The 13,396-nt window shown below is 51.1% G+C and overlaps 2 protein-coding genes across 2 annotated transcripts; one reads left to right on the top strand and one right to left on the bottom strand.

The window, feature by feature from the left end:
- On the bottom strand, positions 1 to 5,214 carry DHRS3 (dehydrogenase/reductase 3). The gene is made up of 6 exons (XM_083375765.1): positions 4,986 to 5,214; positions 3,592 to 3,735; positions 3,191 to 3,310; positions 2,087 to 2,325; positions 1,731 to 1,856; positions 1 to 793 (listed from the first exon to the last, which is right to left on the bottom strand). The coding sequence occupies exons 1-6, from the start codon at positions 5,181 to 5,183 to the stop codon at positions 709 to 711; spliced, it is 912 nt and encodes a 303-aa protein (XP_083231891.1). The 5' UTR covers positions 5,184 to 5,214; the 3' UTR covers positions 1 to 708.
- A 5,304-nt stretch (positions 5,215 to 10,518) lies between these two features.
- LOC310647964 (arylacetamide deacetylase-like 3) lies at positions 10,519 to 13,396 on the top strand (the record flags this gene model as incomplete). Its single annotated transcript, XM_083375589.1, has 4 exons — positions 10,519 to 10,703; positions 11,321 to 11,537; positions 12,203 to 12,266; positions 12,622 to 13,396. Exons 1-4 carry the CDS (start codon positions 10,527 to 10,529, stop codon positions 13,394 to 13,396), a joined length of 1,233 nt encoding a protein of 410 aa, XP_083231715.1. The 5' UTR covers positions 10,519 to 10,526.

Below are 13,396 nucleotides of genomic sequence, written 5' to 3'. Positions count from 1 at the left end.
AGGTCTCCATCGAGGTCAAGCGTCCATCCACCAATAGCTCAGGAGGTCTTCATTGAGGTCAAGCATCCATCCACCAATAGCCCAGGAGGTCTTCATCGAGGTCAAGCGTCCATCCACCTTGCAGCTCCTACAGTTGTGTAGGCGAAGGATGTGGGTGTCTGCAGGTCTTGTCAACGTAGGTTGGGTCCCTCCAGCAGCAGAGACACCAGCCATAAATGGAACCTCCCATCTGAAGTTCACGTAAAGCGCATCGCCCTTCAATGGGAGCGTGGTGGGCGAGATGCAGCTTTCCTGGGAGATCCCAATAAATGGAAACTCTACAATAGGCCTTTATGCCTCCTGTGAAGATGGGCCAGCCAAGGATAACCCAAACTCCTTCTCTTTCCAAAGAAGGACCTTAGGAGCCATCTTCTTGCCTGGAAATGGCGTGGTGGAAGCCAAAACAGGCCTCCTCGGTCATCCAGGAGACTCAGAAAGGAGATGATGGAAACCCTCTCGAGATGCCTGCATCTGTGGGGCAGTTCTAAATTTCTCACAAGCTAAAACGATGGAGCCTTGGAGTCCTAAGAACGTTGCCCTGGTGGGTTCTGGTTTGTTCGGCCTTCCGTGGTAGGTGGACTGGTCTATCTTTCAGAGACCTCACTGCAACCCAGGAGAAGAGGAGACCCATCTCTGGAAGGAGACCAAGGTTCTGATGGCCCTGAGTGTTTAGGTCCGTCCTTTGAAAGTGTTCATACAGTGGTAGGTCCCGGAAAACCTGTGGATTTCTTCCAGCGCCGCTTGTGGGAAGATGCTGGCAGGAAAAAAAAAAGAAGAGATGGGGTTTGGCATCTTGGAAGAACTTCAAAACTGGAGAAATATGGTTCTTTTTACAATCTGCAGGCATGGACAACCGAGATACTCAAAGATGGTTTTCCAAAAAGTCAACTGGACGCTCTCGGTCGGTTGTTTTTCCCCCTTGAAAACATTTTCGCTTCTTCCGTTCTCAGAAGCTTCAGAAGAAGTTCTTCAGAAGCTTCTCAGGTGGGAAGCAAAATATATTCGGGGGCGGGGGACAAGAAAAGCCAGTTGCCTTTTGGGGGCGGGGGGAGAAAAAGTACCTGTGGGGCAACCATGACCTGGACTGATGGAGACTCTCCACAGAACTACCAGGTGGGAAATTCAAGGAGTCTCGGAGAAGGGCTGGATCAGCTTGGAAGGACCACCTGCTTTGGCGAAAGTGGTTCTCCGGAAGCTCCAGTTAGGAGCCAGCCTTCCTCAGCAATTGCTTGGGTAAAGCTAGCGGGGGGGGGGCTTCACTTCTCCCTCCCACCCCTGCTTTAGATGAGGATCAGACTTTTGGCAGCTTTGAGACGCGGCAAGGAATGGGGTGGTAGGTCTTGCCTGGCAGGCAGCCAGCCGCTTTCAGGAACTTGGCTGCCTTCCCTCTTTCGGTAGCAAGGGGACCGGGCTTCTTGGCCCACCCACCCCTTTCCTGGAAGGGCCTGGATGAGCAGAAGAAGACCCCCAGCCAGAAGTGCAAGCATGTTAGGACTGGGAGGGAAGGCCAAGCGTCTGTTTGGTGCAGGAATCCCCCATGAAGTAGGTCTAGGAGGGGGTGTGAAAAGGTCAAGACGGAGGTTGCCCTGCTCTTGGATTTTTGAAGGGAGGGAGGGAAGGAAGGAAGATGGTGTTGAAGGTTCCAGATTCAACACCTCCTCGAGAGTCGTGGTGCCTGAGTGAAGGAATACCTTTTCAGCAGAATTAGGATGTGCATCGTCCACGGCAGCAGGAGGAAGGCTTGGTTCTGCTGAACAGCGTCTACCGTTCTTCGGGCCACCATCTCCGGCTTTAGTGGAGGAAAAAGATTGGGAAACCTGGAGGAGAAACCAAAGCAACCACCTCAGAAGGAGGCCTGCAAGGCTGACTTCCAAGCATCCTGCAATTTGGATTAGCTTTCACACAACATGCTCAACCCGTCTTCGGAAGGCGAGAGTGATGCAACCGAGCTCTCGTCTTTTTCCCCGCAAGTCACAGTTGACCCAAGTTGGGGGGAAAAAATGGCCTTCCGCGAGGGGGAATGGCGTCAAGTTCCACCAGCGCCCACCTGATCCTCATGCCTTGAAACATCTCCGTGCTGGTGTGGAAGGGCAGGACCGTGGTGGCGCTGACCCCTGGACAGTCCAGAAGACCCAGGGTCAAACTCTCCATGAAGGCAAAGGAAGACGCTTTGGAGGTGCAGTAATCCACGGCGCCAGGAATGGCCGATAAGGCGAGGACGGAGTTGAGGCAAACGATGTGTCCTCGCTGCAGCTCCAGCATCCGTGGCAGGAAGGCCTTGGTGGTCTAAGAGGGCGAAACGGAGCTGGCACGGGGGGCACAGGGCAGGCAAAGGGGCAGCAGGCCAGCCAGTCTTTTGGGCAAGACCCCCCCCCTTTCCATCCGTCTCTCCTACAGCGTCCACGGTCCCACCCCCTTTGGTGCTGGGCATCCGTTTCAGGGTCTTCTCCTGCTGAAATTGGTGGCCTTTGGGCCACGTTCCAAATAGCCGACGCTGCTCTGAATGTATTACGGGCAGTCCTAGGCTTACGACCCCCAAATTGTGGTCGGGTGAGCGAGGCAGTGGCGAGGCGAGTTTCTGCACCATTTTTCATTGCTAACGACCGCGGCGGTTCAGTTAGCAACGCAAGACGGTTGTTGGGTTGGGTTTTGCCTTGTTTTATGACCATTCCTGCCCCAGTTGTTAAGGGAAACGCTGCAGTTGTTAAGTGTGCAACCCGGTTGTTAAGTGAATCTGGCTTCCCCCTTGGATTTTGTTTGTCAGCAGGTCGCAAAAGGAGATTGCATGACAGACACACAGAGACACCCCCGGGACGCTCCAGCGGTCATAGATATGAGTCAGGTGTCTGAAATCTGATCATGTGACGCCGGGACATGGCAGCCGTCATAAATGCGAATCGTTTGCCCAGAGTCTTAATTTTGTTCATGTGACCCCGGGGATGATGTTGCAACGGTCATGTGAAAACAAATGGTCCCTAAACGAACAATTGTTAAGTTGAGGACTCCCTGTAATGGGGGGACATTGGGATGAATTTGATGCGCCCACCGGCTTTATTTGGGGGGGCTGGTCCCATCCTGCCTGCCTGCCCCCCTGCTGGCGGGGCCCGTTCCATAGCCAGCCTGTCCCGGAAGGGAAGAGGGGTGTCCATACCCAGAACTGCCCCAGGGTGTTGATGTGTTGCGATTTCAGCAGGGCGTGGTCATCACTGTCCATGAGGGTCTTGCCGTGGACCACCGCTGCATTGTTCACTAGGATGGTGACATCTCCCACCTGGAGAGACGAAAAGAAGCGTGGAAAGGAGGGATGGGATGGGATGGAAGAGAAGGAAGGAGGGAGGGAAGGGAAGGTGATGGATGGGAGGGAAGAAAGAATGTGACGAATGGATGGATGCATGGGAAGGAAGGATGTGATGGAAGGGAGGAGATGGGATGGATGGGAAGGAAGGAAGATGCGATGGGAAGGGTGGGAGGCCATAAAACCAGAGCTGTCCGTGTAATTCTCCATTTAACGACCCAATCCTTTTTGCCTGGGCAACAGTGACCCCAACTCACCTTTTCCCGGACGGCCTTGGCTTGCTGGTAAACCTCTTCCCGATTGGCCACGTCACAGACGAAATAGTGGCACTCAGCGCCCATGGCTCCAATCTCCTGCGTGGCTTCCTGCAGGCACTTCTCCGTCCGGCCCCAGAGGATAATCTGCAAGAGGAGGTACGGAGGGGGGGGGGAGGGATGGGTGGAAGGAACAGCTTCCCTCCAGAAGTTGTGGGTGCTCCAACACTGGAGATTTTTTAAAAAAAGATCCCTTTTTGCAACCTGCCGACCAGAAACGTCAAGGGGGAAGCTAAATTCATTTTAACAACCGGCTTCCTAACCTAACAACCGCAGGGACTCCCCTAACAACGGTGGCAGGAAAGGTCGAAAAACGGGGCAAAGCTCATTTCACACACGCCTCCCTCAACCACAGAAAATCTGGGCTCCGGCGTGGGCCGTAAGCCAAGGAATTACCTGGGTTTTAGCCACATGATCAGACTTCAAAGGATCAAAGGTTGAAGTTATTTTCCATGGGTTAAATAAACACACACACACACACACACACACACACACACACACACACACACACACGCAAACCAAGATCTCCGTAAACTGGCCACAAATCTTTCCTGCAAGCCGAAACAAGAATCTCCTCTTAAGGCATCTCTCTGATGTGTAAAGGTATGAGATTTACACACGCCCCCTCCCCAGGCACGCACGCCTGCACACCCACACACCCACAGCTAAATGCTTTCCTTGCTCAAGTAGAGACTTGACTGCCATTCTTCCCCCCTCCCTTCTTTGCTGGGAGCCTCGCCAGCAACTAACCCGAACCCCACAAACGGACCAAAACAGTCATACAGCTGCACCCACACACACACACCCAAACCCCCATTCGCCGACTGCTCTTTTGGGGTGCAAAGGAGCCCCCCCTCCAGAAGGGAATTGTGCAGCTTAAAAGGCAGCCTTGGGAATACGTGACACACCGTCCCTGGGATCCTGGCTTAAACGGCCTCCAACTCGGCTTGTTTGGGTTCACTGTCAAGCTGCAGGCCTTAAAATCCACGGCAGGGAGGTTTTAACAGAATAACAGAGCCGGAAGGGACCCTGGAGGTCTTCTAGTCCAACCTTTGCTCAAGCGGGAGACCCTCTCCAGTCTCTTCTTAAAAAGCTCCAGTGTTGGAGCCCCCGCAATTCCCGGAGGCAAGCCGTCCTCGGCGTCAGGAACCTCGCTTGTTCGGAGGGCGCCTTTGCGGCGTCCGGATTCGAACCGGGCACCGGGAAGGCTCCAGGCAACTTTTTATGCCCCGGGAACGGGGTGGATCTTGCGGGAGCCCAAAGGCTTCCTTGCGGAGGGGCTGGGGGGGTCTCGGGGGTCCCGCGGAGCCCTCCCCTTCCCTCCCCCCCAGGCTCACCTTGCGGGCGCCGCGCCGGGCGAACTCGCGAGCCAGGGCGCGCCCGATGCCTCGTCCCCCGCCGGTGATCAGCACGCAGTCGGCGGCCAGGTGGCGGGGCTTGGCCGGCAGGAGGCGGCGCAGGAGCGCCCTGGCCGTCTGGAGCAACATCTGGCCGAGCAGCAGCAGCAGCGCCGCGCCCAGGCGCCCCCAGCCCATCCTGGGCAGCCCCGGCGAGACCCCCGGGAGCCCCCGCGCAACTAGATCCCCCTCCCGGAGACCCCCCCGGAGGGCTGCTTTCGCAGGAGGGTCCGAAGGTCGTTGCTGGCCCTGGAGCCCCCTCCCCGACTTCGGGCCGAGAGGGTCCCCGCGACTGTCCCGGGACAGCCCCGGAGGACTTAGCCGGGGTGGGGTGGGGGGGATCGGCTGGGCTGGCGCCGCGGATCGGGCTTCACTCCGGATCGAGCTCTGGCAGGGCTGCGCGGAGCAGGTTTTATAAAGCAGCGCGGAGTGACAGCAACGGCGCCCGGGGGGGGGGGGAGGGGAGGGGAAGGGAGGGCAAGCTCCGCCCCTGGCCCGCCCCTCCCTCCCTCCCCGGCCCCGCGGGGGTGGGTGGGCTCCCCTCCTCCCCTGCAGCGCCGCCCCCCAGATCTCCCCGCCCCTCCTTGGCCAGCCGCGCCGGCCCTCCCCTCCCCTCCCCTCTCGCCCACCCCTCGGCGACCCCCCCTCCTCCGTCTTGATGGCATGTCTTCGCGTGGGGCTCTTGCACCCCAAACCTAGCCTCTTGGGAACGGGTGAACACACCCCTCGCTCGCATTCGCCCCCCTAACCTGGATTGCCACAATTGCAGAGGTGAGCAGGCGGAACCGTGGCAGGGCCCAGCAAAACTGAACAACCAACCCGTAGGGTCTCCTGCCGGAGCAAGGGGCTGGACTAGAAGACCTCCAGGGTCCCTTCCTGCTCTGTTATTCTGTTAAAACCTCCCTGCCGTGGATTTTAAGGCCCGCAGCTTGAAAGCGAACCCAAACAAGCCACGTTGGAGGCCGATTAAACCAGGATCCAGGGGGACGGTGTGTCACTCTTAGAACATATTTCCAAGTGCCTTTTTCAGCTGCGCAGTCCCAAAATTTCCCTCCTTATGGCTGGTCCAAGCAGGAAATGCAGAATAAAGACTTTTTGAAACCACACACACACACACACACACACACACAGCCTTATCTCCTCTGGGTGAAGGGAGGCATGTTTTAACCCCACTCTTATCTCTGTTTGTTGAGGGCAACTTTTCCTGCGCCTCCCCCTCCTTTAAAACTGGCCTTTTAAATAAAGCCAATCTTTGCAGCCAGCCCTGCCTGCAAGGTTTTCAATTCTCTCCCTGTTGTGAGTGGTGCCATGTAAAACCATGCCATGTATATATTTTTTCCCCAACTCTTCTCCGAGCAAGAAAAATTAACCGCATCAACACGCTTATCCCAGCAGGTTGTGCTCAAAAATAACACAAATAGGGGAGAGAAATATCTTCAGTTTTTTTTTTCCAATGGAACATTTATTATCAAATCTTTTCCTGAAGTGGACAATTTATTTATAAATGAGATTGTGCGACGTTACAGTGTGGAGATTTAGCAAACGAACTGACCAAAGGCTTTTATGTGAAGGGGGGATACTGCTAGTCTGTGACTTATATAATAATAATAATAATAATAATAATAATAATAATAATAATAATAATAATAATAATAATAATAATAATGAAAAGTTGGAAGGGACCTTGGAAGTCATCTAGTCCAACCCCCTGCTCAGGCAGGAAACCCTGTACAATTTCAGACAAAGAGTTGTCCAGCCTCTTCTTAAAAACTTCCAGTGTTGGAGCATTCCTTACTACAAACTTACAACAGTTTGCTAAGTGACCGTCCGAAGTTACAAGAAAAAAGGGAGTTAGGACCATTTTTCCCACTTGATGCCTTTTGCAGCATCCCCGCTGTCACCTGATCTGGGCAACTGACTCACATTTACGACAGTCACAGTGTCCCGGGATAGCGTGATCCTATTTTGCAACCTTCTGCCAAGCAAAGGCCATGGGGAAGCCGGTTTGCTTAAGAACTTCCGCAATTCATTTAAAAACCGTGGCAAGAAAGGTTGTAAATTGGGGCAAAATTCACTTAGCAGGTGTGTCGCTTCAGCGCTAGAAATTTTGGGCTCCTTCGTGGCCATAACTGAAGGGCTACCCGCGTTATAAACGCTGCTTACTAAAATTAATCAGCTTGCACCATTCCCAAAAAACAAAAAAGACCCCTATGTGCTGAAATATAGGTAGGTAAGAAACGCATATAATATTATCTGCATTCAAAGAAATCCAGAAAAGTATCTTTTTTTTTGGCGAACCAGGCTGGAGCAAATCTCAGGCTGGAAGAACAGTCAAGACTTAGACAAGACAGCAGCTCAACCGGGTGGGGTTAATTTTTATTGCTTTTTAAGGTCAAGGCTTAAAAGATGAATGATTAACTTTGGCAAGATTTTTCCAAGCCTATTTTGCTCTGCCTTGTTTTCTGTTGATTTCAATTTCGCAACTTTGGCAATGTCCAAGCATAAAAGGGGAAAGGGGGGGGGGAATGACTTTTTAACATTTAATATTGTAAGGTTATTTTTTTAATCCCATAACTTTCATATATAAATAAGTACATACATACACACATGGTGATTGGAAAACTGTACTTTCAGCTCCGTGTGTTTCTTTCCTCCCTCCCTCCCTCTTTTTCTCTCTGTTCCTCCCTCCCTCCCTCTTTCTTTTTTTCCTCTGTTCTTCCCTTCCTCCTTCCCTCTTTCTGTTCCTCCCTCCCTCCCTCTTTCTTTTTTTCCTCTCTGTTCTTCCCTCCTTCCCTCCCTTTCTCTTTTTCTCTTTCTGTTCTTCCCTCCCTTCCTGCCCGTCTGGCTGCAACTCCTAGGAAGTTATACAGAACTAACCAGATTTTTCCTGATTTTACAATCCTTGGGTGCCATCTAGTGGCAGCCAGTGGCTTAGCCAGCAAAGGGAAATGACCGAATCAGACAGTTCGTCACTTGTTTGCAAAGGTGGGCAGCTGTATAAATTAAATGAATAAATATCACATTTGCTTCAACATTTATTATCAGAGAGAGAGAGAGAGAGAGAGAGAGAGATTCGTTGTTAAGCGAATCACTGCAGTTGTTCAGTTAGTGACACGGTCATTAAGCGAATCCAGTTTCCCCCTTGATTTTGCTTCTCAGAAGGTCGCAAAAGGGGATCACGTGTCGCTGGGACACCGCAACCATCATAACTCTCAGTCAGTTTGCTAAGCATATGAATTTTGATCCTGGGACCACGGGAGACGCTGCGACGGTTGTTAAGGGTGAAAAACGGTCCTAAAAAGTGTTTTTTTTTCAGTGCAACTTGTAACTTCGAAGAGTCACTAAACGAACAGTTGTAAGTCAAGGATGGCCTGTATAACGACGCCCGCCTATTGCACCCTGGTTACTGATAGAGGCCTCTGTGTTGGGTGAGCGGGGGGGGGGGTGGTGCAGCCTGGCTCTCGTTTTGAGCAACCTTGTAAGAGTTAGGAAAATTGCCGGCCAAATCCATGATTTTTCCCCCTTCCTCCTTTTTTTATCCTCGAGCTTAACGCCTCCGTCAGAAGGAAATAGGTGTGCAGCAGAACCAGCCGGGCGTTGGGAGGACAGGCTCGGATATCCTGTTCGCATCCAGAAATCACCACTTGGCGCAGAGTTATCAGATAGGAGGTAAGATGCTAAGCCTTAAAAAATGCAGGACTAGCATCTTGAACGGGATCCAAAACAGGTAGATAAGGGAACCTGCTCACCTGGAATTTGAAAAGGAAGACAGCAAGGGCCTTTTTTTTAGCAGAGGCAAAAAGGTTTTATTTTATTTATATTTATGTCATTTGCATTTATTTGATTATTTATTTTGTTTTATACTTTTTTAAAAAAAATGTTTTATTACTTTATTGTTTATTTTATTTTACAACGGTTTGTTTAATGGCCGTTCAAAGTTACAGCGAATGGCACTGAAAAAAAGGGACTCCCCCCCCCCTTGCACACTTACACAATCATTTTTGCATGCCCGGATTGACATTCGGTTGCTTGGGCAACTGACTCGTATTTATGACGGACGCAGCATCTCTGGGGGGGGGTGTGACACGCGATCCCCTTTTGCGACCTTCTGTCAAGCAAAGGGAGAGAGGAAGAAGCCAGATTCATTTAACAGCTGGGTTACTAACTAATGAGCTGCAGTGATTTACTCAACAACTGAGGCAAGAAAATGGGGAAAATTCACTGAACCAGTGTCTCACTTAACGACAGAAATTGTTGTCGTAAGTTCGAGGACTAGCTGTATGCCCACTTCTCTCCACCACTCAATTTCGGAGACAAAAAAATGTTCCCAAAGTTTTTCGTGCCCTGAACAGGCTGGGCAAATAAAGCTATCCGCCCTTCTGATTTGCAAAGGAATGCTCTGATAACATTAACAACGGTGGCGAGTATTTATTTATTTGCTAATCTAATTTATCTATCTGCCTATCTAAGCAGAAGTGACTCTGGGCGGGCGGATAACCATTCAAAAAAAAACCTGGTATAAAAACACTCGTTGGAAAACACTCGTTATCAAAATATAAACCATCCTTAGGGAGAAAAATGGTCAAAAATGGAAATATACAGCCACAAGCAGGGGAAAAATGTATCAACTACAAGTAGAATCCTAGGGGAGCAAGAGACCCCAGAGGTCCTAGTCCAACCCCCTGTTTAAACAGGAGAACCATTTCAATCAATCAATCAATCAATCAATCAATCGGAATAGAGTTGGGACCTTGGAGGTCTTCTAGTCCAACCTCTGGCTCAAACAGGAGATCCTCAACCATTTCGATCGATTGATCAATCAATCAATCCGAATACAGCTGTAAGGGACCTTGGAGGTCTTCCCTTAGCTGTTCATTGTTCAGTTTACCCTCCAGAACATCTTCGTTGCTCTTCTCCGCGCACTTTCTAGGATCTCAACTTTTTTGCGTTGTGCTTGTCCAGAGCTGGACGCAATATTCCAAGTCTGGGCTGACGAGTGCCCTATAAATCGGTGCTATCACTTCTGGTGATCTTGAGGCTGTCCCTCTGGGCTTTTATTGGCAGAAAGAGGATAACCTGTGAAGCCCACAGAGGCTGGTAGAAAGATTGGGTGGGTCCCCAATCTTGCCTTCCTCCACAGCCTCCCACAGAGCACGTTGTGCTACAGTTGCACCCTCCCGAGAAGTTTTGAGTCATGGGGGGTGGGGGGGAGGACTCCCGATCTTCTGGCCTACAACCAAAGTAGGCATCTGGGTGACTTCCACATTCCAATGAACATTGTTGAAAACCGCCTTCCCAGTCGTAATTATCCCATGGACTGAGATGTCTGCATGTGGAGGTGTGCACAGTAGCCCGGAATCGCAACACAAACAAGTCCACAGCTTCAGAAGGAAGGCCATCGCCTGGAGAACCTCTGGAGAAGTTCCATCATCTTGAGTTGTGGTCTAAGTCTTGGCTTGGACCATATCCCGTCCCCTCAAAATGGGATATATTTCCACCGTTCTCTATGGCGGAGTTGCTGCCTTAGGGCTGGCATTTTTTTTGCTGGCGTCCTGGAGCATTTATTACGATTTCAGGTGGACCAAGATCCCGTCTGGCTTTCGCCAACCGCTTAAGTTGCGTCTCCTTCACGTGGGGATCGTGATGCTCTTCACCCTGGTAGGTCTGCGCTCGCGGTTTACAAGTTTACACTGAGCTTCCGAAGTTTGCGCTTGCGACGGAAGAAAATAATAATAATGAAACTTTGATTTGTTTTTTTTCCTTGCTCATCGGATAGGTTTATCGGTAGGGAAATTGTTAGGCAGTTACAAACTCTTGCAGCGTCCCCAGGGTCACGTGATCTGAATTCAGACACTCGGGAACTGACTCGTATTTATGACGGTCGCAGTATCCCAGAGGGGGAGGGGTCACGCGATCCCCTTTTGCGACTTTCTGACAGCCGTGTGACTAACTTGAGAACTTCTGCGATTCACTTAACAATGGTGGCAAGGGAAGCAAAATTCACTTAACAAATTGTCTCGCTTGGCAACATAAATTATGGTCGTAACTTGAGGGCTGCCCGTATTGACACTAGCCAAATACACCACGTTTTCAACTGGTGACTTAAGTCTGATGAACACAAACGAAAAAAAGTCTCCCCAAAATTCTTCCTGACCTTTTTCCTCTTTTCTTTCTTTCTTTCTTTCTTTCTTTCTTTCTTTCTTTCTTTCTTTCTTTCTTTCTTTCTTTCTTTCTTTCTTTCTTTCTTTCTTTCTTTCTTTCTTTTTTGAAAACAGGGAAAGACCCTGGACGTTTTGCGCCTGTGCAGACAAGTCGTTTTCATCCGATTGCTGATTTCCTTCAAGAAATCTAAGACGCATCCAGGAGTTTCCGCCAAAGATTTTGTCTTTGATGAGATCCCGGTCCGGGTTTATTACCCCAAAACCTCCTGGGCCGGCCTCAGAAAAGGGTTTGTTTTCTACCACGGAGGAGCCGGCATGATCGGGAGCATCCGTAAGTGACCCAGCCTGAGGACTAGTGGCTTAGGAAGTTTGATCAGTCAATAGAGAAATAAACAAAAGGGCAGCTGAAAACCTCCCACGCCCTCAGCAGCCATCTGGACACATCTAGGCAGGGAATGAGAAAAATTATGGGGGATAATTACAAAGGAGAAATTATGAGGGAGGGAAGGAAGGGAGGGAGGAAGGAAGGAAGCAAGCAAGCAAGGAAGAAAAGGGAGAAAGGTAGAGAAAAAATGGATGCACAGAAAGTATACAGGAGAGAGAGAGAGGGGGGGGGACGGAGGAGTCAGAAAAAGGCAGGCAGGCAGGAGAAAGGAAAGAAGGAAAGGAAGTAAAAAGGGAGGGAGGGAGGAAAGGAAATGAAAAGGGAAGGGAAGGGAGAAGAAGGGAAAGGAAAAGAAAGGAAAGAAAAAGAGGGAGGGGCGGAGGGAGGGAGGGAGGGAGGAAAAGAAACGAATGTGCAGAAAACAAAGAAAGCCCATTTAAAGAAATGCCTCTCCGTTTTCCTCTGCAGCAATTACAGGTCAAAACTACACATCGTCATTCCCTTTCCTTCCCGTGTCCGGCCAAGTCGACAGAGGGACTTCCGTATCAGTGCAGTTCAAAGGCTTTGGTTGTTACCCCTGTATTAACCTTGATTCCCTCCCCCCCTCCCAGGTTACTACCAAGACATCACCAGTAAAATTGCCAAGGAGAGCGAAGCCGTGGTGGTTGTGGTCGGGTGAGTGACACACCATGCTCATCCCGTGTAAACGGACGTGCTCGTGTCTCAAGAGGAAATGTGGATCATCAGTGCTAGAAGGGAGCTGAGTTTCGGGGGGAAGGAGGAGGAGGAGGAGGAGGAGGAGGGGGACTGTGGGGTCCCTGGTGATCTCTGAGCCGGACGGTTTCCTTGCAGACGTTTCATGACCCCACTAGGGAACATCATCAGTGCTAGAAGGGGGTGAGGTTTGCTCTCTCTTTATATACCTCCATACAACATCTGCAGGTAAAACCGCCAAAGTCAGGGACCACCCCAGTTTGACCCTCACCTGCCAATTATTCGGCCAGTAATTCTTTGTCTGGTGGCTTTGCAGCTACCGCCTCTCGCCGGAGCACCTGTTCCCCACTCAGTGGGAGGACTGTTTGGCCGCCACCGTGCACTTCCTGAAACACGCCGAGGAGCACGGCGTGGACCCTTCCCAGATCGTCATCGGAGGGGACAGCGCGGGAGGCAACTTCGCCACCGTAGTCTTGCAAGTCCTTCTCGGACGCCCGGATCTCCCCAAGCTTCGCGCTCAGGTGCTGATCTACCCCGGACTCCAAGCGCTGGACTTCAGCCTCCCATCGTACCAGCAGAATGCAGCGATTCCCATCTTGTTCCGGGACAGCGTGGTGTACTACGGACTGAAATTCTTCTTGAAAGATTCCTCGCTGACCAACGATCTCCTGAAGGGTTGTCACGTGCCGGATGCCTTTCGGCAGAAATGCACAAAGTGGCTCAGTCCAGACAACCTCCCGGAGAGATTTAAACACCGCAAGTATGAGAGACGCCCGTTGGGTCCGTTCAAGCCAGAGGTCCACAGCCAAGTGCCAGAACTCCTCCAGACCAACTTTTCGTCGCTTTTTGTCGAGGACGCTATCTTGAGACGGTACCCGGAGACTTTTATCGTGAGTTGCGAGTACGACGTGCTTCGGGACGACTCTCTTTTGTACAAGAAGCGGCTGGAGGAGAACGGGGTGAAGGTCACCTGGTTCCACGCGGAGCAAGGCTTCCACGGGATCATCAATACCTGCTACATGAAATTCGTCCAGTTTCCCGCAGGGATGGAGATACTGGAGAAGACGGCCGACTTCATCCGCGGTTTATGA

This window comes from Vipera ursinii (genome assembly GCF_947247035.1).
Source record: "Vipera ursinii genome assembly, chromosome: 17".
Taxonomy (NCBI): Eukaryota; Metazoa; Chordata; class Lepidosauria; order Squamata; family Viperidae; genus Vipera; species Vipera ursinii.
This window is presented reverse-complemented; position numbering and strand designations above follow the sequence as displayed.